The sequence below is a fragment of the Pseudopodoces humilis genome, chromosome 23 (genome assembly GCF_049639895.1).
Source record: "Pseudopodoces humilis isolate 2021_Gansu_Grassland_sample_001 chromosome 23, ASM4963989v1, whole genome shotgun sequence".
NCBI classification, from domain to species: domain Eukaryota; kingdom Metazoa; phylum Chordata; class Aves; order Passeriformes; family Paridae; genus Pseudopodoces; species Pseudopodoces humilis.
This window is the reverse complement of record NC_142222.1, coordinates 6,111,697-6,133,786: the sequence shown is the minus strand read 5'-3', so window position 1 is coordinate 6,133,786 and position 22,090 is coordinate 6,111,697. Positions and strand designations below refer to the sequence as shown.

The 22,090-nt window shown below is 51.3% G+C and overlaps 1 protein-coding gene across 1 annotated transcript; it reads left to right on the top strand.

Moving 5' to 3' along the window:
• Positions 1–600: 600 nt before the first annotated feature.
• Positions 601–21,471, top strand: YWHAG (tyrosine 3-monooxygenase/tryptophan 5-monooxygenase activation protein gamma). The gene is made up of 2 exons (XM_005525844.3): positions 601–854; positions 17,966–21,471. Exons 1-2 carry the CDS (start codon positions 768–770, stop codon positions 18,620–18,622), a joined length of 744 nt encoding a protein of 247 aa, XP_005525901.1. The 5' UTR covers positions 601–767; the 3' UTR covers positions 18,623–21,471.
• The last annotated feature ends 619 nt before the right edge of the window (positions 21,472–22,090 follow it).

Genomic DNA, 22,090 nt, shown 5'->3' with positions numbered 1-22,090 from the left:
GGTCCAAGCTGTGAGCGACCGTGGGCCGTGAGTGGGCCTGGCTAATGAGTGGGCACGGTGAGGACGGGCTGTGGGCGGTGTGTGTGGGCTCTCAGCGGGCCTGGGCGATCACTGAGCCCACTCTGTGTGCGAGTCCAGCCCGCGGGTGTGCCTGGGCTGTGGCAGCGTCCACGCCCCGAGCGTGTCCATGCTGCGAATGGCCCCTGGGCCACGAGCGGGACCAGGCTGTGAGTGTGCGTGGCCTGCGGGCGCGTCTCTGCCCTGCGTGGGCACCGTCCCGCAGCTCCATCCCGAGGGCCGCCCGTCCCACGGCGCCACCCGCGGCCCCCCCGCTCCCCCCAGCGCGGGCCGCGCCCTCCGCGGCCCACCCGGGCCGGGCTCCGGTGAATCAGCACAGGCGGGGCCCAGGGGGGCGAGGGGGCGGTGCTGCGTCGCGGGGCACGATGGGAGATGTAGTCCTGGAGGGAGGCGCTGGGCTGCACGAACCCAGTACGGCTTCCGCACCTGAGGACTTCATCTCCCGTCGTGTCCCGCGGGCGGGGGTGGGCGGGGCAGCGGGGGAGGGGCGGGGCGGGGCGGGGCGCGCGCAGGGGGGTTGTGGTGGCCCGCGGCGCGCGCACAGCACCGGGCGCAGCCGCCGCCGCCGCCTCAGCCGCAGCAGCGCCGAGACGGCCGCGCCCTCCTTGTCCTCCTCTTCCTCCTCCTTCCTCCTCCTCCTCCCGGAGCCCGCAGCCTCCTCGCCCCTCTCCTCCCCGGACCCCGCGAAGATGGTGGACCGCGAGCAGCTGGTGCAGAAGGCCCGGCTGGCCGAGCAAGCCGAGCGCTACGACGACATGGCGGCCGCCATGAAGAACGTGAGTCCCGTCCCGCGGCCGTCGCGCTCCCCGCATACACACGCACACACCCTCCTTCCTCCTCCTGCCCCGCTGCGGCCGCGCTGCCCTCGCCCTCCTCGCGTGTTTCCCGCGGTGGGTGGTGGGCTCGGCCGGGGGGGGCCGCGGAGGTGTGAGGGCCCCGGTCCCTTGCCCTCCGACACCCCCAGCTGAGTCCCGTTCCCGCCGCTTTTCCCGATCCAGGGCTGCTTTGCTTTCTGCCGACCCCCATCCCCTGCCCTAGAGCTCCCCACGCATCCCTTCCCCTGCTGTGGGGCCCCCACCCAGCCCCACGCATGCTGCTCTTCACATCTTTCGCCTGTTCTGGGGCTCGCATCCAGCCCCACACATCGCTCTCTCCTGCCCTAAACCTCCTCGGCATCTTCTCCCTTATTCCGGGGCCCCCTCCAGTCCCACACATCCCCCTTCTCTGCCCTGGAGCCGCTCCCCATCCTCCCCCTGCTCTAAACCCTCGCGCTTTGCCCCCTCCGCCCTTCTCCCCTGCCCTGCTGCCCTCTGCCAGCCCCACGCATCCCCCTGCCCTGCCCTGCAGCACCCCCACATCCTCTCCTCTGCCTCCGCAGCCCTGCAGCCCCCCACATCCCCTTCCAGCCGCATTTCTTCTCTCCCCCACCCCAGGCTCCCCTGCCTGCCCCACGCATCCCGTCCCCACCCTGGCTCAGCGTGGCGGGGCAGAGGAGCCAGCCCGGGGGTGCGGTGCTGCCCGGGGGGGGTCACACCGGCCCCGTGGGGCGAGGCACGGGGGGATCCAGCGTGGGGGTGTGGGGGGGGTTGCGTGCACACCTCTCCCCGCTGCTCAAATAGCTCCCCGTGCATCCCTTCCCACGCGTGGTCGCCAGGGCTGGTGTGTGCCCCTGACCCCAAAGATCGGGAGCCCTTTCACTGTCAAAGCTCTTATTTTTACTGCTCTTGGTTGGAGATTTATGAATTGAGTCATGTTGTATTCATTTCACGCTCTTAAAATAAAGACTCTGCATATAGCAGGCTGATCTGATTTGTGACACTGAACGCTCCCCTTCAATACTGACATTTTGACAATATAAGAAGGGAAAAAAAAACATATCTCTGATCTGATCTTGCAAACAAAGCAATCGTGGGAGGCAGGATCAAGTCATTCCAGAAGATTCTGCATTTGTCATATTGCAGAGAGGCTAGACTGGGTGGAGGGAGGGAGGGGGTGCTTTAAAGGGGAAAACTGTTCTTTATGTTTGTCTTCTTAGTCAGGTCTGAACCTTTGCTGGGAGCTGGGGTGTTCTCCCCGGCTGATGAAAAGTGAATACCGATCTGGGAATGTCGCAGTCTGCCGTGGGTGCAGCTCTGTTTGCCCATATTGCACCATTTTGTCAATAACCTTGCATTTATCAAACAGACAAAACTGTCACAGCCCAAGCCCGGGGAGGGAGGAGATGTCTTATCAAGGAATGAAATACGGATAATCGGAAAGAGATATTATCACATTAAACCAGCCGGGCTGTCCCTCTGCTGCACTATGGCTTTTATACCATTTTCTGATAACGGCATCTATTCATTTTAAAGCAAAGCTTGCTGTGTGAGCAGATCCTACAGCTCATTTCCTATGGATAATACAGCCGCCGTGACAAAGCCAGCAGGGATATGCCCAGGACTCACAGCCGTGTTGTACTGTGAATTTCTCTTAGCCTGCTTCCCCGGGCTGGTTGCTTGAACCCCGGGCGTTGTTAGGAGCTCATATATGTGATTTTTTTTTCCTTCCAGCCCTTACGGGCCCATGTGGAACAGTAACCCTGGCTAACGCCTCTTATCAGCTGCCGGGTAGTTTGGCCGTAAGGAAACGATCCCCAGCGGGAGCGCTGACGCCTCCCTTCACCAGCAAACAAAAGGCAGAGCTTTGTTCTTCCTCTCGGCACCACGCTGCCCCAACTCCGGCACGGCCGGTCCGGCAGCCACGGCCATGTCACAGCCATGTCACAGCCGGTTATCCCCGTGCCCGTGTGCTGCCCAGCCCCCAGCCCCGGTTGTGCGGGAGGCTGATGACCTCGCACTCATTTCCGTAGCAACGCCTAGTGATGTCATATGCCATGGTCCAAGCTGCAATGCACCCAGGCGGTAGCAGAGAGCATGCGGGCTGCGCCTAGCGAAGGTGATGCAGAGCCATCCTGCCCTCCAAACCTAGCCCTCCCTAGCACCCTGCTGAGAAATGCTGGATGGTTCTCCTTTCAAACCTGTCCTGGTAATGATGGGCATAAAAGAGGCTAGTTTTCCTGAAGCTTCATCTCACCGTTGCATTTTGGTGGCCGCCTCACATGGGGCAGCTGGGTGGGTTGTTCAGCCTCAGCCCTGTCTGCTTGGGAACCTGTGCTGAATGGCTGCGTTAATGGTTTAAAATAGAAATGGTGTGCTAGGGGTCTTGCTGTCTGCTGATTCATCCAGTGATGTCTGGAAACGCAATAGTTTCTCAAAAATATTTATATATAATAACTTCTAGCTCCTTCCTTCTTGCAGGTGCTAGCTGCCAGTGCCCCTAGTTGCTACCTGCAATTATGTTACTGCTGCAGGAGCAGGATTGCTCCTTTAGCCCCCAAAAGGGACAGGTTTACTGGGGGGTCTCTGCAGACACAGCAGATGGTCTCCTCACCTACCAGATGGAGCAGAAGGTGCTGCCACACCCAGGAAGGGTACAGGGCTGGGCCCATTGATCCAGGGTATGTCTTCATGACCTTGGTCATGTCCCTTGTCACCTCAGTGCTGTTTGTGGGTACCATCAGCCCTATCAGGTGTTGGGGGACAGGAAAGCTCTCTGCTGGTCCCCAGGGTGGTCACTGGTCTTGGGCTTGCTTGCTGGAGTTTCACTTCCCACAATGCTGGTGGTTGGAGCAAGATGCATTTTTGTCTGGTTCAGCTTCAGGAAGAGCTTTACCATCCGGCCCCACGCCAGGGCTGAGGATCGATATCCATTAGCTGGGGACAGCGGTGCTGCCGGAGGCTTTCTGGAGGTGGGAGCCCTGCCAGGCCCCTGGCCAGCGCTGCCCAGGGAGCAGAGCACGTGCCTCCCCACAGACCTCTGTATTGATGGGATGTGCAGGTGAATGAACAAGATGATTGCAATAATTTATGCAGGAAATAAGTTGTCTTTTAAAAGCGTGTGGGGAGAATTATTGCACTGCACCTATGTATGGTGTAGGTGTGGGGCTGTCCCCTGCGAGGGGAACACCTGACTGCTTGACTTAGGGGGCCCAGCCTCTGCAGCACGGCCGTGGCTGTGCTGTACACAAGGACCACCAGGTGTGGGTGTGGAGGGGGGAATGGTGGAGATGCTGGAAAGCAGATGGCTGCTTCAAGCTGTAGACACCACAGCTTGGTGCAGTAAATGGCCATTGTGGATGGAGGAGGAGCGTGAGGATGGGGAATTGCAGGCCTTCCCTGGCACAGTATGTGGGCTTCTCCTGTGGTGGTCACCAGCTGGGCAGGTTATCATCCCCCACATCCAGTATAGCAGTGCTGATAGCAAGGCTTCACACAGATAGCAGGCTTACCCTTGGAAAAAGGAGTAACACAAATCCATCCTATCTGGAGAGTCCCCAGGAAGCAGAGCAGGGATGATTAGCTGCTTTCTGCTCGCAATGTACACAGACAAAAGGGTGGTGTGGAAAGGCTTCTCCAGGAGGAGTGCTGGGCAGGCCATCTGTGATGGTGGGAGGGGAGCAAGGAGTGCGAGCTGCTGTAGTAGCACTTCCCAGGAGGGCTGGGGAAGGCTTTGGAGAAACCATTCCCAGTGCCGAGGTGGATGGTGCAGTCATTAGCAGTTGGCACCTAATGGCAGCATTGATGCTCTTGTGCAGGTGGCCTGAATGCTGCCCTGCCTTGTGGTGCCTCCAGACCGCTGGTGGATGGCAGTGGTGGTAGGATTGGAGACAGCCTGACTCATGAGCAGGGCTTCCTTCCTGGAGGTCCATGGGGTCAGGACAGGATGGTGGCTGCAGGAACTCCCATCCTTCTGACCTTGTAGTGGTTCACAATGTGAAGTTACCTCTGTGTGACTCAGCCTTGGGACCTCACAGCAGTAGCCTGAGCCATGTCTGCACCTAAACCACAGATAGGTAGCAATGTGCCCCGTATACTGTGGACACTGCTGACAGTAACTGGCCAGTCTTCAGCTGATAAAGCTCTTAAAAATTCTTCTTTGAGCTCCTATGAGTTCTTATTTAGTCCATTTAGGAAGAGTCACTGACTTACAAGATCATTCTGAGTTTCTTAGTTGGCCAAGTGTAGCAGCCAGGGTGGATTTGACCTGAAATATCTCTTCTTAAACTAAACAAAAGTGATATTGAGACTGTGATGGAGATTATAGCAGTTGAATTATACCTGATGGCATAGAAACAGTAAAACTTGGGCAACGGCTCTCCATGAAGCCCTGGATTATTTGGGTTTATCCAGTAGATCTCTTGGATGATGTCTTACCATGAAAGTGCAAAAAAATTGGTGGGAGTTGTATTGATTTATTAAATTTTTTTTCAACCACCTTTATTTGCTGCTTCTTGTGTAAAAAGATGGCTGGTTCACAGGAGAGCCAGTGCACCAAATAAGCTTCATCATGTCATAAGCCCTAACTACCCCAGCTGTGTTCTCCAGCTGATCCCAAAGTTGCTCTCTGAAATAAACTCTTTGGACACTGATGATGTGTACTTGGGCTGGCTGGAATACTCAGCAATTTGGGGACAACTACAGAACTTCAGCTCCAGAAATGTTTCCTGGATTGAAAGCTCCAGCATCTAGGGGTATATACACTGTTCTTGGCAACCAGATGATTTCTTTGGCATCCTTTGAGTGGTTCTCATGGATGTTCTGGACGGTGCTTTCAAGAGGATTGTCCACATAACTGTGGTGTATCCCTCTGCCTCCTGCAGCTGGGATTTGGTTTCTGATCAGAGAGATGAAAAACATGGTTCTTCCTTAGCTTCTACAGCTGGTAGAATTTTCCTTAATTTGAGGATCCCTGCCATACTTTTTCCTCTTCTTCATGTGTATTACTGAACCACTTTTCTTGTGCCTGGGCCAGTAGCATTAGTACTGCTCAGGAGCATGCTCAGCTTGGCTTTCCAAGTAGGAATAAGCAGCCTCAGCCTTGCTAAGCTTAAGATCAGGGAGGTGGAGTAAAAGTGACCTGATGGTCCCCATTAGCCTATGGGGGTGCCTGGGTTTTGTTCCCAGGCTGGTGAGTGACCCCAAGGCCACAGTCTTAAGGACAAGGATTTTTCAAAGCCTGATATTTCTACTACCTCTGGAGGCTTGTAGGTGGGAATTTGATCTACAAGCTGTTGCTTTTGAGGACAGGCAGAGGAGCATGGCTCAGGGTGCAGCTGATGGAGCAGGGGCTGGGGTGGAGGGTGGTAGCCATGACCTGACATCTGGAGAAACCTCCATGGATGGTGACACATCTGGCAGGGCCTAATGCACCAATTCTATGACTGAACTCTTGAGGTTCTGTTTGGAGCAGCTTCATGCCAAGTACACCATGCCCAGAAGTTGTGTGCAAGGGTACATACATAGGAAAGATAAAGAATCCAAGCTTTTATATGTCCCAACTGCTAGCACTTGAGTAATCAGCTGCATTTTGGGAGGTGGCTTTGAGCTCAGACGTGTCCTTGGATGTGGAGCACTGCTGAACTTGTTGGTGCTGCTTTTTCCTTGGCAGAGGTGAGTGGTGTGTTGGGAGCTCAATTCCGGTCTGGCAGGGAAGAGCCATGAGGACTGTCAGACTAGTTCAGACCAGAGCTGGCTGCTTGGTGTCCCAGCCAAACACCGGGCTGTTCAGAAGCAGGTACAGGGAGAGAGGCATTGGAAAATGCCTCCAGTCTGACTTGCAGGACCTTTTCCTCAGATGGATCAATACCTGAAGCATTTAGGACTCTGCTTTGTGCTTTTCTGCCCTGTTCAGCCTCCTGAGCTGCCAGCGAAATGTGAATGCATATTAGAATGACTGCAGTACAAAGCACAGTGGAACAGGATTTGCCTGGCTTCCCAAGCGTTTCTCCATTGACAGTCTTGATAGGATGCAGGCATCATCTTCCACCTCACCGTGGCAAAGCTGTGATGCAGGGCTGAGGTTGTCTCTGGGTAGCTGCTGGACCCTCGATGCTTCCAGGCGTTCTTCTACGCTTCAGTGCTCTGCAGTTCATGATAGAATTTTCCAAAGCTGATATTGTGAGGAGCATTTTTGTTCTAACTGGTTTGGAGCCACCTTAGTCCTTCTTTCCTTTGCTGGTCAGATCTTTGTCTTTTCCTTCTGGAAAGCCTTCAACAACTTCTGCTCTTTACTGGAAAGGTAACTAACCTAACTGGTCCTTAGTTGAAGTCTTGCTCCCCAGTGTTAGATTCTGCATAGAATGACAACAGCCTTGTCTGGGAAGCAAAAATTGAGTGAAAATATAAGTATTGACTCAGTTTGACTAGTGATGGTCACTGCTGGGCAGTGATAGCCTGGAAACCAGCTAAAACAAGGGGAGGTAGCTATGGATTTTGGGTGGCTCTGTGTTACGGCTTCTGAAACCTTTGGCTTGACTTGAAGAAGCTGCCCAGATAAATGGTGGTGGCCAGTTTTATGCTGGTGGCATTGAGATAAAACATTCTGCCATGGCTGCTGGCTGCTAGGCTCTGCCTGTGCTTTTGCCAGTGCAGCTTTTGGTCATTGAAGGTGGGGGAACTCTTCTTTCCCCATAGAATGGCTTTGTGTGAATGTTTTTCCCCTGGCTGCTTGATCTAATGAGCAAAGTCCTTCCTCCCAGCCTAAAATGAAGGAAAATGGGGACAAAATTTCTTTCATTCTGCTATTTTAATTTATTTATTTTTTAAAATAATCTTTTCTCCAGAATCCAGATGTCAAGATGTGAGATTCCCACCCATGACTCTGGGTGGGGAGCATGCCTGGGGGAGGAGCTCAGCAGTGAGATGGCTTTGTCCTTCTTTTCTGAGTGCACAATGACAGTGATGTCGAGCTGCTGCATCTTTCTGGTCCCTCCTTGTGGGCTGGAGCCCTGGGAGCTGCTGGGGCTGGTAAATCATAAGGGTTGATCTTCACCCAGGGGTCTCATGCTGGTTGTGCTGCTGGTTATCTTGATGTAGTCTGGAAAAACTCAGAAATGGTAAATGCTAGAAAATGGAGCTGAAATGATGAGGCAGCAGTTCTTGGGCTGCAGGAAACACTGACAAGACTCTCTCAAAAGCAAAGCCTTCGTGTAGCTGGCAAAACAAAAGCCTTTGTCTGCCTATTTAAGGGCCAACTTCCCCCAGTTTCAGGTTTTTTCTGTGCTAACCCAGATTTAGTCACATCTTGGATGTGACCCAGTACATGCTCAATTAGATATTAAACAATCCTGATTTTTGGCCCCAAGCTAGTGATCTAATGATCAGGGGCAGTGCATTAGTTAATTGCAGTAGGAGAATAACTAGAGAACATGTCAGTGATGATGGCATGAGATTCCCTTAAAGTGATCCCAGATTAGGGATTAGAGTACTTAATGTTTTTCTTCTATAAAGGAGATGTTGGAATTGAGTCTGTCTATGGGTGTTTGAGGCAGCTGTGCTTGGACGAGCACAAGTCTGCAGGGATTCCAAGTGCAAACCATTCCTTAATTGTTTGCAAATTCCCTCTGATCTCACTAGATGGGTTGGCTTGCTTGGGATGTGTCTTTGCTTACGTACCAAGCAAAGCTACTTGGCATGTCAGTGTGCTTCTGACTTCTCTCTAAGATCGTTTCAGCAAGGCTCTAGAAAAACACCAGTGAGAAGTCTCAGCTTCAGTGCTAACGAGGCTGCTGATGGACACGTTGTTTGGACAGTTGTGCTCAGCAGCATAAAGTTTATTAATAGTAGGTGGAGAAGCTGTTGCTGTGCCATGTGCTAACAGACACTAAACAATTGCTGTAGGAGATCTCTACTTGTAAAAGGCTAATGCTTAGTATTCAGCAGTGAATGAGAACTTGGGGGAGATTAACAGCCTTTGATTTACACCCAGCTGGGGCAGGCGTTGGAGCTTTGCCTGTTTATGCTGTTGGGCTTTGTTACATGGGATGAATATTTCATTATCTAGAAGTTGGGAGCTTGGCTTCTTGTGTTTGGTGGTGTCAAGATGATGTCAGCACCTGAGGGGTTCTGTCACCTGTGATGAACTGAGATCAAATCTGTGGTGGGACTTCCCTTGGGCTTCCGAAGAGGCTGGGAAGAGATGGCTGGAGCCTGGTGAGGGGAGTTAAACTGTTCACTAGGATAGTAAAGTGACCCTCCTTGTAATTCAAAATTGGTTACAGTGCTCCGGAAAGCTGCCAGAGCAAAAACTTAACTTTCTTCTGTTCTGCAAGTTCATTTAAGAAATTAAATAAAATTGCCTTTGCTAGAGGTGTGTAAGATCAAGCCTGAAATCCCTGAAGCAGTGGGAGGGTAAAGTACATCTGGAGGGATAATCACCTTACTTATTGATGCAGAAATTAAACCTATCCATGCAGGAATCCACCTGGGTGTTCTGGGAAGTGTCTTGCTTAATCTGAACATGTTTGAGACACCAAGGAACTGCTGGATCTGCAGACCAAGATACCTAGAGCAAAAATGTTGTGGTTTTTTAAATTTTTTTTAATATTTTCAGAATCTTGATGTGCAACAACCAGGTGTTCCCATAATGTTTGGGGGAGTGATGTGGAGCAGCTAAAAATGTGCATGCCCACTGCAGGGAGTTTTGCATGGCTGCATCTTCTCCCATTTCACTCTTGGGAGCAGCAGCTTGCAGCTGCCATGGCAGCATTGGCTCTGCCGTGCCAGCAGACAGGAATTGCCCAGTTCATCCTGGTCCAGCAACCAGAACCTGTTCTCAGCCTTGGCATGGTCTGCCCATGGCACATCATGTCTTCTCTGTCCACTTGGCTCAGCTAGGTAGAGGTCATGGGCACTGGCATTTTTTGAGCCCCTGATTAAGGACAAGCCTTGGCACTTGACGCTCTGGGGAGGATTTGATGATCTGGTGGTAGGATTCTTACTGCCTGGCAGTGGGGCTGGAGGTGAGCAGGAAAGCACTAAGATCTGAGCCAGATTAGTACCCTTGGAAGCTGTGAGGTAAATCTTTAAGCAGCTAATGCTCCCAGCAGCACTAAACACCCTCTCCACATGAAACTTGGTGCATTTATCTAGAGAGTCCCTGAAATCTGTCTAGCTTGGGTTTGTTTAACCATTAATTGGAAAGAAAAAAACCATCTTCCTCTGTGTGGACCAAGTCTTAAGACTCTAGAAATGTTCCATGGGCATCCTGTGGATGACTGCTTCATCTCAAAAGTCTGTGAGTAGATGGAATCTTCTGAGGAATAATGCTTAAACAGAAATTTAAAAAACCCAGGTCTTTATACTTGTACAGAAATGCTTCTGAGGAAAGAGCTGCAGTTACTCTTGAAGAACTCTTCAGCTCTCACCTGGAAAAGCTTAATACAGCTTAGAAGAGCCTATAACAACCATGAATTGTCGTTCTCCTTCCGGAAGGATCAGTGGATCAGCTCTGAGCTCCTGAAACTTGCTGTGAGCTCCAGGGGTACATCTGAGCTCTCACAGCTGTGGCACTGGTCTTCCACACGCTTAGCAGAGGAAGAACAGGCCTGTCAGCAGGGAACAGAGTGGATAATCCGAGGCAGGAGAGCTCCCCAAGCTGTTGGGTGATGGAGAAGGGTGGTGGTGATCCTGGGCTGCTGCTGAGGCACTCACAGAACACAGCAGTGGGCAGATGATGCTGCCAGCCTGCCATATCCTGGGGAAGGAATAGCTTGGCATCCCTTCTGTTGCTTTGTAGTTAGCAGGCAAAGGTGCTGGTATCCCATCTGCCAGAGACGGTGTGATGAGCCCTGAGTGACAATCCCCTGAAATGCTGGGACTGATGTGGTTGGACTTGCTGCTCTCTCCATCTGGCGGCTGGAAGGCACTAGGCCAACAGAGGTCGATCATTTTCCCTGAGAGTTTTTAATAAGTAGTTGCTGAAACAAGTTGTCCTACGGCCAGTTTTCATCTTGTTTAATAGCCTGTCAGTAAAGCTAATGGGAATCAGGGTGTTAATAAGGAAAACAAGAAAACTTGAGCATAATTCCTTCCTGCTCAAAAAGCACATGCTGGCTAGAGGAGCAGCTCCCTGCGACAGGACTGTGCAATGCTAACTCAGAAATGGTTTGTAGCTCCTTGAACATTTGGTTGTGGAGCACTTGAGCATACACAAAACTGGGAGGCCAGGGTTTTTCCTTCCAGTTGGTTACTGGGATGCATCTGGGCTGCTCTGTCTGCAATAGCCATGGCAGGCTGATGCTCCCCCATCGTGTTTGCCTTATCTCAAGCTGCAGAAGAAGTCAGGGACACAAATCGATGGTACCCAGGTGTTCTGTAGTGGAAAAAAAACCCAGAGTCGTTAGACCAAGTGCTGGTACTGCAGTGCTGCAGATAAGGGCTGGTACACAAAATGCCACTGCCAGACACTGAATGGAGCAGCTCAGGGCTCTGCTGCTTTAACTGTTTTTTTTCACCTTGGCTCCCTTCAACTTTTCATGTGCAAGAATGACCTAAGTAGCTGAAATTTGCTTTTTCTTTAACTGGAATCCATGATGGGCACACTGAAACTGGAGTGGGAGGTCTGCAGGCTCCAAGGACTGATCAAACCTGAATGCAGTGCCATCACGTGTAGTTACTAAGCCAATGAAATAAATGAGCTCTTGGTTTCCACATCTCCCAGTTTGAAGACTTTGTCTTGGGTGGTTCAAAGTCACCTTAAATAGTAAAGGCTGCAGAGTGAGATGAAAGCTGCTGTTAATGTAGGAACATGCCTAAATCCTAATTAATGTCTGGAGCACCTGAGTAGCTTCTCAGGCAAAGACCAAAAAACTCAAAGGCTTGCAGTTGGGCTACAAGCAATAAACAGTTCTCTGCAGACACTGGTCCTTGAGGCACTGAGAGCAATTTGAAATGTAATGACAGAACCATCCCATGTGCCCTCAGCTGCTGTCTTGTGATGTGAACTGGCCCTGCCAGCTTAGGAAACGGGAACTAGCAGGTGATTATTCATACTGAAACAGGCAAAGGAGAAGGCAGTGAGGAACTTCTGTCTGCCCACAGCCTGCACGTGCTTTTTTTTTGTCTTGTCTGGGATGAGAAGAATGGTTTGGTACAGCCCAAAACCCCCCTGGCCACACAGAGTTAAAACAAGAGCAGAGGAGAGCGGAAGGGGTCAGCAAGGAGAGAAGCAGTTACGGTGTGACTTCCACTTTGGAAGTGTGACATGGGGGCGAAGGCAAGGCAACAGGGAAAAGAACCCAAACCAATCTGGTAACATTTTAGATTTAGGTCTGGTTTAACACACGCCTACTTTGCCAAAGTAGGACAGTGCTTAAGAAAAGCATCTTTCCAACTGCTGCGATGGAGTTGTAGGACAGCTCGCTCTGGCGCTCGGGGAGAAGCTGTTCTTGGTGAGGCTGTGTGACATCGAGTCGTGACTCTCATCAGGCTGCTGGGTAATGGTGACAATTTCATGTGCTTGAGAGCAGCCATTTCTTCAAGTTAGGGCGAGCTGGGGACAGAAAAAAACAGGCAGTCTGTTAGTCATGACCTTCCCAAATGACAGCATTTGGGCTGCTGAAGGTGGTCTTGTCACAGAATCGTTAAGGTTGGAAAATACCTCCGAGGTTACAGAGTCCAGCCTTTAACCAGTCACCACCTTGTGAACCAGACCAGAGCACTTAGTGCCATGCCCAGCCATTTCTTGAATGCTTCCAGGGTGGGGACTCCACCAAATCCCTGGGCACCCCCTTCCAATGCCTGAGAGCCCTTCCCATGAAGAAATTCTTCCTGATGTCCAGCCTGAACCTCTCTGGCACACACTGAGGCTGTGTCCTCTTGTCTCTGCACGTGGGTGGTGGGGTCCCAGTATGAGACAACAGCTGGAGAAGTGGGCAGTGTGACATGTCTGCAGGTATTGTGACCTTTCTCAGCTGCTTGAGCCTGGAGGTTGTGTGCTGGTTGTTCCCCTTGCCAATAGCTGCAGACCAAGAAGGAATTTCAGTGGTTGGACTTGGTCAGAACATCGTTTCAAAAGCACATTTGCCTTTTGAAAAATGAAACAGAGAAGGGGACCTTCAGGCCAGAACTCAGACAAAGGAGCTGCATGCAAAGGAAAACAAGGCACTTGCTAGGGTTTGTGTGGAGAGATAACAAACTTAATTGCATGGTGCAAGAGCTGTAGATAGAACAGGAAACATGAGTGCTGAAGGGGAGATGGATGTTGTGTACCCTGGTGGGAGAGGAGCTCTGAACAAAAGCTCTCCTCAGTGAACAGTTTAAAGTTCTCATGGCTGTCTCTGTCTCTCCAGGAAAGCTTTGTTCTTTTGTAGCTGTCTGATACCTTGAAGGACTCAGATTCTTTTTTAAGCAATAAGAAGAACAAGTGTTGAGGTTTATAATGGGTTAAACTGTCAGATGCTGATGCTATTCCCCAGGGAAGGATCTCTGGGTCCTCTCAGCTTGCCAGTGCTGTCTGCTTTAAGATAAGACATCAAAGCCAGGCAGAAACTGTAAATGGGTGGGCACTTAATTATCAAACCAAGTGAAAAGTGTGCAAGGATAAACAGGTAGAACTAAGTCTTGTGATGGATCTTCACTGCAGTCACTGAAGGGACCTCAAAAACAGTAATTTCCTGATGTATACTCAGACCTACTCATGCAAGGTGAGAAGTGGAGGATGTGAGTCCTGGAATAAGCCCCTAACCGACCTAACTTGCTGTTCTCTGGGAGCAAACCTTCCCTGTGGGTCTCACCAAAGCCTGTTAATTAGGATACTTCCAGAAAGAAGGTGCTATAGAACCAACCCTTGGGCTTTTGGAGTTTACATTAGGGCCAGGTAAAGTTTTGCTTGCTCCCTGGCTTCTCCTCATGAGGCTGAACCTTGCCTGGCTGCAATGTGATCCTCGGGCATGCCGGGAGCCTGCCAGGTTTTGGGCAGGGTGCTGAGTCAGAGCTCCAGCTATAGTGGAGAAATCAGGAAAACCTTCTCAGAGATGGTGCCACCTCTGCAGTGCTATGTTGCAAGTCAGAGGGCTTGGATTTGTACAAGCCTCTGGTCTCCCAAGCACTATAAACCCTAAACTTCCAGTAAATTTTGTCCAATGGGACCTCACAGAGTTTCCCCATGGCTTAAGGGCACTTGAGTCTTTGTGATGCAGACACTGTGCCATCAGAGAAGTGGTGAGACTGGAACTGGCAGTGTCTTCCAGCTTGGTGATGGAATGTGCCTCCCAGCAGAGCTTGGCAGCATGGACAGCTCTATGCCAAGCTCCCTGCACTCCCTGCCTAGGTGTCCTTTTGCAGTCTGCTCCTGCCGGGTGTGTTCTCCTCTTTTTTTTTTTTTTTTTTTTTTCCAGAATAGCTAAAAGACTTTCCTCTATCAGGTTTCCACCATGTGGATCAGCTCCTTGTCCTTGGCTGTTTATGCCACATGCAGGACTTGACACCATTTCAGGGCTATGCATGTCCTGCCCCTCTGCCCAATCTGTGGGCACAGGAGTGAGGTGAGGCTGGACAGTTACTGAGATTTGCAGAGCAAATTCTCCTCTGCTGGCAAGCCAGGGAAGTAAAACTCCAAACTGACTGAGCTTCCCAAAGAGCAGGTAGACTCCAGCCAGGGGCTGATGGCTTTGTGCTCCTTCCAAGTCCTCATAATGCCAAATTAAGATTTTCCTTTGGCTATTTGAAGTCTCTGACTCCATGTAACAGTGCGGAAAATGGCATCGGGGGACCTGATCTGGGTAGTGCCCTTCTTTGGGGAGGTGAGACCCCTTCAGGGTCCGAGTTAAGAAGGAGGAATATTCTGCCCTTCCATGATGGGACTGCTGCAGTGTGATCCAGGCCTAATTTGATGTTATTTCAGAGCCATTCAATGCAATGCTACAAAGTCAGTGTATCAGAACCTGCTCTTTATCCTGTGGCTTGATTGAATTCACTTTGTTTCAGTATCCTGCAGTGTAAAAAAAAAAAACAACCCAGCATTTGTTTGGCCATCACAGGCTACAGAGAAGGCACAGCCCCGTGTGCATGTGACAGGCTGGTGCAGAGGTGTTGGAGTGGTTTCTGCTGGAGGTGGGCACTGGTGCAGTGCTGTGGGAAGAGCAGAGTGACAGTGACTGCAGAGTCTGGAGTGTGGAGGGGGCTGTGGCAGGAAATGCCAGCACAGGCGAGCGGGCAGCAGGCTCGTGGCTGTGGCTGCTCTGGGCAGATTGAGGGCAGAGATGTCCTCAAAGGCAACTGAACCTGGGATACATCTTTTCTGCCTTTTTCTAGCTCTGATAAAGGCAGTTCAGTGGACCCTGCTGTCTGATGCCTTGTGTCCTGGGCATCTTGCATTTTCTTCCTGCTGGGAATGCAAGAGCCAGATGGTTTTCTGATCTTCCTCCCTCTGCTCAATTGTGAACTGAAATATGTGGGACTACAGCCTCTTCCCTCTACGGATGCTGAGGACCATGGTCCTTGTCCCCACCCTTGTCACATCCTGGCCATGTCTCTGCAGTGCTCCTTCCTGGGAGTCTGGGTCCTGCTAGAAAGCAGTGACATGGTTAACAAGGCTCCCTTCCTGCTTTTACAAGTTCCCTGTGAGCTCCCTGGGGGAATCTGCTGTCTCCACAGGTGTACCTTCCATCTGTCAGCCAGTTGGTTGAAAGGATTTTGACAGGCAACTTTCCTCCGTAATCCTTAATAGCTTTGAATGTAAAATGTTTATGGCAAAGCTAATCCCACGAAACTCCCTGTAGTTTTAATAAATCCGTCCTCCAGCAAGACTCTTCTGGTGAGAGGAGGTAAATCTGCTTCTTCCTGCAGAGATAAGTATCTGCAGACGTGGCTGTGGGGCACCTGCTTGTTCCTCACTTCAAAACTGCTCTCTCTTTCTCAGGGAGCACCTTGCTAAAAGCAAAATTTCATGTGGTGATCAATCTCCACACCCCCTGTCAGGACAGAAAACTTGGAATCAGTGAGTCTCTTGTATGGCTGTTGGTGTTGGCCACTCCATTTACAGCTGGAAGAAAATAACTCAGTCTGGGATTTCTGGATGTTTCTAGATCCAAATCCCTCACTCAAAACAGAGGAGCTTAGGTGGGACAAGCCCCCAGGTAACCTGATGGGGTCTTCAGTATCTCTGAGTACAGACAACCCCTAAGCCATGGGGCACCTTGGTTGTGCTCCCAAAGATGTCTTTAACTCACAGAATCATTAGTGTGTGTTTGTGCAGGCATCACTGAGAGGGAAGATTGAAGGGAAACATTCTTTAAAACTGCAGAGTGGAGACCTCAGGGCACCAGGCAGGCTGGAGGCAGCGTGTCAGTGTCTCACCGTGGCTATTTGGGCACATTGTGGTTGGGCCCTGCCTGGCCCCGCTGCAGGAAGCAGGATATCACAGGGATCCCAGGGCCCTGTGGTTAAACAGTCACTGTTGTCCTGGCTAGGAGAGAGGTTTGGTCTGGCACTGGGAGTTGCTGGATGGCCTGGGCATCGCTGCCCTGCTTCCCTTGGGCGGGAGCACTGGGAGCTGCCCTGGCATCCTTTGTGCTCTTTGTCCTGCACTGCTGGCAGCTGCCGACAGTCCCAGGAGATCCTGCCCTCATTAGTGTGACACCCATTTATTTCCCTGCTCCCTCAGCTGTCTCTTCCCCTGGAGCAGAAGCAGTTGTGCTGGTTTGCTCAGGAAGAATCTCTTCCGTATGGAGAAGGGGTGTGTGCTGTTCCTGTGCCAGGCTTGAGAGCATCCTGTGGAGCAGAACAGATGCAGCAGCAGGGGTGGGAGTGGAGGGTCTGCTTGCTGCCTCTGCCTTGAGGGGAAGGGCTAGAGGGGGTCTGATCAGAGACTCTGCTTGCTGCAGGGGAATCAGGCTTAGCTGTAGCCTGCTTTTGGGAGAATACATTAGCCAGAGCATGGCTGAAGAGCTGCAGGAGGAGTGGATGTTCTGGAATGTGCAAGTCAATATGATGTGAGCAGCTGTGAGTCATTCCAGGCTGTTCAAATGAGGTCCTGGGCTGGGCCTTTGACCTCCTGATCCCCACCATAAATGTGGTTATCTGGGCCCAAAGCAAACCTTGTCCTTACAGATCCTTGTGTAAGTGACTCAGTGTTTGCAGAAGCCTTTTCACATCCAAACCATTACCTAATCCTTTACTGCCGTGAGGTGGCTCACAGGTTCCTGCTCTGGTGGCCTGATTCCCCGGTGGCTGTGCCCAGGGTGTGGATGTGGGGTGAGAGCGTGTCCTGGGGAAAAGGGGACAGTGGCCATGCCCAGGCTCCAAGTGGCACTTGGCAGCTGTAACCACCCCAGGGGAGCAGCTGTGTGCAGCTGCCATGTGGTGTCCTGTCTGCTCCAAGGGCTTCTCCTGCCCCAGTGTTGGCCAAAGGTGCTGCCCAGGTGGCTCCAGGTTACCGAGGGAGCTCTGTTCTTGTCATCTCTCTAATCCCTTTGTGGTTTTTGTGGTGCATGAGGCAGGTGAGTGGCACTGTTAACCTCCGTGAGGAAAATCCAGTGTGGGGATTTCCCCCTCACCATGTGAGCTTTTAAGTCCTCATCTGTGCAGGTGCCTGAGATAGTTGTAGCATCTCAGGGATTCTTTGGGTGTCTCTGAAGCAGGCCCCATGCTTATGGGAAGCAGAAAAGATGAACACTCTGTGGCTTTGGAGGTGTTAATCCATGCAGGTAGCTCGTAACTTCCTCTTCTTTTGACTGTCCCTCTGCCCTGCATCACCAAGCCTAGCTCTCATCCTACAGGTGAAAGGCATCTCTTTCCTAGAAGATTTTTCTCATTCTGGAAGATGCTGCTCTCTCAAATAAAACCCAACCCCTGCTCCTTTTGTTGTGGGTCTGGATCACAGCGTGATTTCCCAGCTGGCTCCTGCTGGGATGGGAGCAGAGACAGAGACAGAGCAGGACTCTGGGAGCCGACTGCCTCCTCCTGCCTCTCTCTAGAGATGCACAGGAATACCCAAAGCTGTGATGGAAATGTCAAAGGGCTGGGGCTTAACCCAAATGTCTCCTTTCTCTCCCCCTCTCTCCACGCAGGTGACGGAGCTGAACGAGCCCCTGTCCAACGAAGAGAGGAACCTGTTGTCCGTCGCCTACAAGAACGTGGTGGGGGCGCGGCGCTCGTCCTGGCGAGTCATCAGCAGCATCGAGCAGAAGACCTCTGCTGATGGGAACGAGAAGAAGATCGAGATGGTCCGCGCCTACCGCGAGAAGATCGAGAAGGAGTTGGAAGCGGTGTGCCAGGATGTGCTGAGCCTGCTGGACAACTACCTGATCAAGAACTGCAGCGAGACGCAGTACGAGAGCAAAGTCTTCTATCTGAAGATGAAAGGGGACTATTACCGCTACCTGGCCGAGGTGGCCACCGGGGAGAAGAGGGCGACCGTGGTGGAGTCCTCGGAGAAGGCCTATAGCGAAGCCCATGAGATCAGCAAGGAGCACATGCAGCCCACCCACCCCATCCGGCTCGGGCTGGCGCTTAACTACTCGGTTTTCTACTACGAGATCCAGAACGCGCCGGAGCAGGCCTGCCACCTGGCCAAGACGGCCTTCGACGACGCCATTGCCGAGCTGGACACCCTCAACGAGGACTCCTACAAGGACTCAACGCTCATCATGCAGCTCCTCCGCGACAACCTAACGCTCTGGACGAGCGATCAGCAAGACGACGACGGCGGAGAAGGCAACAACTAGACCCCCCGATGGACTGGCAGCCGCACGCTGATGCTAACTACTGCAGTCTTTATTTTTTTCCCACGAGTGGGGGGGGGTCCGGGGTGGGGGAGGGAAAGGGAGGGGACACCTTCCCAGGGAGGCCCCCCACAACCTGTCTTTGATTGCCTCGTTGACATTTTTGCCAAAACACCACTAGTGGAAGTCAGGCTGGCTGTGCTGGTATGGAATAGCAGCCTCACTGGCATATGGACTGTTCTGTAGATTATTAATACAAGTGGAGCTGTCTTTAATTTAACTTTATTGCTAGAAATAAAAAAGGGTTTTAAGACGAATTTGCGTGGATGGAATGGCCCTCATTTTTAAGGAAAGCAACGCAAAAACATTTAAAAAAAAAAAAAAAAAGGGAGTTCTGTGGTTCCAGTAAGGCTTCGAGCGTTTGTTTCCGCAGCCCAGGTGCCGTGTGCCCGCACCAAGTCGCGGGGCCTCTCTCTGCAGCGCTCTGCCTGCAGGGCGCAGCTGCAAATCCCCAAATTGAGAAGGAATTAAAAATAAAACCAACAAAACTAAAGAATTTGGGGCTTGCAAAGCCCTGGGATTTAGGCCATCCAATCTTTTTTTTTTTTTTTTTCTTTTTTTCCTTTTTTCTTTTCTTTTTTTGGTTGAGATATTTATTAGGGTAGCTTACAGTATTAACAGTAAATTGCAGTTTACAGTATTTCTACATTACAGCCATATGACATCAAGCCTTTGATTGTCTGTTTTTCTTTCTTTTGCTAGTTCTTTTGGCTTGCCTTCCTGAGCAGTCCTCGCCTGTGGACTGGCTTTAGCTATTCTGTGTCGCCCAAGGCAAGAAGACCGCCCGCCCGAGGAACATCAAAGCTGCTCTAGTTTTTTGGTCAACAGCTTAACAGGTGCTTGGCTAGCGGCTGTTTCAACTATTTTAAGTCCACAGCAAAAGGTTTAAGAACTTAATTAGACAAAGGGGGAAGTGTTTAAACTTAAAAATGCCACTTAAATAAAAAAAAAATAAAAAAAAATTAAAAAAAAAAGAGCATTCAGGTCTGTATGTCATGTACTGTGTTTGGTATTTCAAAAGACCATCCTGATTTAAGGTGCCACAGCTGCTTCCTCAGGGATTGCACTGCCATTTCACTCTGCCTGACTTTCTCCCACTGTACCATGAGGTTTGTCAGCAGATCTCCGGCACCCAGGGCTCCCTTGTTTGTCACCAGGGAAGCCGGGTGTGTTTTCCTTTCTCCTGGGGAAGCTTGTGGTGTAATGAGTGAACTTCAGGAGCTTAGACACTAATTTGGTAGAGAAATTCCTCAAGTGAAGAGCTACAATCATAGACATTTCTATCCACCGTCGGGAGCCCAGGAACTTAGTTCTCTTCTTAGCAAAATCTTTTCCGAGTCTGTCTGATCCGGCCGGGGGTGGGAGTCGGGGCATCTGAGTTGCTTTAGCAGGTAATACTTTTACCCCATTTTGAGTAAATTTAGCTTTAGTTTTGATTTTTTTTTTTCCATGGTTGTTGGAGGTTCACTGCAGTTCTCTGGCTCGCGGAGCGCTGCGCCCTGCAGCGCTTCCCCCAGCGCTGCGCAGTGAGGAGAAACCGCGCTCGTGCTTTAATTCCTTGTTGCGATTCTGATGCTGATTTTGGAACCAGGCGAGAGCCAGCCCCGTCCCTGGCGAGAGCCAGCCCCGTGAGATGAGGCACCCACGGCACCAGCGGGGCCCGGGGGGCCGGACACGGCTCCAGCCGCTCCCGCCAGCCCCGAGCCGATGCCCGGGAGCCCCTGAGCCCCGGCCCTGCCCCGTCTCTGCTTTGTTTTGGCCGAGGCTCCCCCTGCTCCGAGGCTCCCCCGGGGGATTGGGGCGCAGCATCCCGCGGCGAGGGGCGTGCGGTGCCGGCGCCTGCCAGGACCGGGAGCTGCTTTAGGCTTCTGACCTCCCTCTCATCGACCCCCATGTCCCGTGAGCAGTGTTGTCCCAGCTGTATAATTTGGAAGTGATTTACTGGAATTACAAAACCTATCTTCTTTTTTTTTTTTTTTTTCTTCTTCTTTTTTTTCTACCCCAAATAATTACTACTCTTTTTGGCTTTTTGCTCTGGCTGCTTTAGGAAACTTATGCAGGAGAGATGGCACAAGAGGGCTAAAAACAGAGTGGGGGTCAGGGACTTGATTTTTAAGCAGCTTGAATGGTTTCTTTCATTTTTTAAGAGATGCACTTGCCTATGATACTGTCTCTCCAGTGAAATGATTACTGCTCCATTACTCTATTGATACAATATTGTGCATGCTAGTGTCGTATTTCTATACAGTAGCTTGAAATTTATTAACTTATACTGTAGATGTTATGTATTCCTATGACAAAATAGTCTTCAAAAATTTTTTAAAGTTTTTTAATTTATTTTTCTTTCCTTTTTTTTTTTTTCGGGGGTAAAGTTTGCTCTACCAAATAGTGATCGTAACAAACTGATCTGTTATGGATGTTGCTATAGTGACATGCAATTATATATGATTTTGTTTTTAAAAAGGAAAAAAAAAAAAAGCAAAAGAAAACACCAGTGTTAGCTTAATCTTAATGTCTGGTGTTCGTCATGGTGAAATTATAACTATTACAGTGTAGGAGAACAATGACTGTGTTCTTTGAATGAGCCTTTGTTTGTGCTTTTTGTCATGTTATGCAGTGAACTATTTTTAAGGTCTAATCAGTGATTATTTTTCCAACTCCGTGTTTCTGTAAGGAATTATTTCACACACGGACCATTCTTAGCAGTTTTTCCTCAGTGATGGAATATCATGAATGTGAGTCATTATGTAGCCGTCGTACATTGAGCAAATAAACTTACAGATCTGACGTCAGCACTGCTTAATTGTTATCGCCTGTCTCGACTTTTCTGGGGGGCTCCGTGGGACGGGGGGGGGGGCTCGGGAACCTGGGTTCTGCTCTTGGGGTCACCTCCCATCCGCTGCTGCTGAGGATCCGCATCCCTGCGGTTTGAGGCTTCAGCGGGCTCCTCCCCGGGGCAGAGGCGCTTCAGGAGCGGCTGGGTGGGACCTTCCCCACCTCCGTCCTTCCCCACCTCCCTCTCTTCCCCATGGTTTTCCGCTCGCAGCCACACGCGCCGTGACTCACGCTGTAAAAATACTCCTCTCCCCGGGAAACTATAAACAGAAAATGCGCCTTGACTCACGCGCCCTGCGAGCGAGCCGGGGCTGCGGGACCGACACCCCCGGCGAGGGGCTGGGAACAGCCCCCGGCACCTGGCGAGGAGCGGGGCAGGGAGGGGAACACCCCGACCCCCATCCCAGCCCCACAGCCTCCACCCCCGGCTGGGGGCTGTGTGAGGAGAGGGGAGGGGGCTGGGGATGCTCCTGGGGGGCTTCTTCCCCTGGAGTCGTGCCTGGGCTGGAAAAGCCTCACACCCCGACTCTCACACACATGGGAACCCCCCCAAGCACAGGCGTCACCCCCGGCAGC

Coding starts and splice junctions, on each gene's coding strand:
- YWHAG (XM_005525844.3), top strand. CDS start 768: ATGGTGGACCGCGAGCAGCTGGTGCAGAAGGCCCGGCTGGCCGAGCAA. Junction 855..17,965: donor TGGCGGCCGCCATGAAGAAC/GTGAGTCCCGTC, acceptor CTCTCCACGCAG/GTGACGGAGCTGAACGAGCC.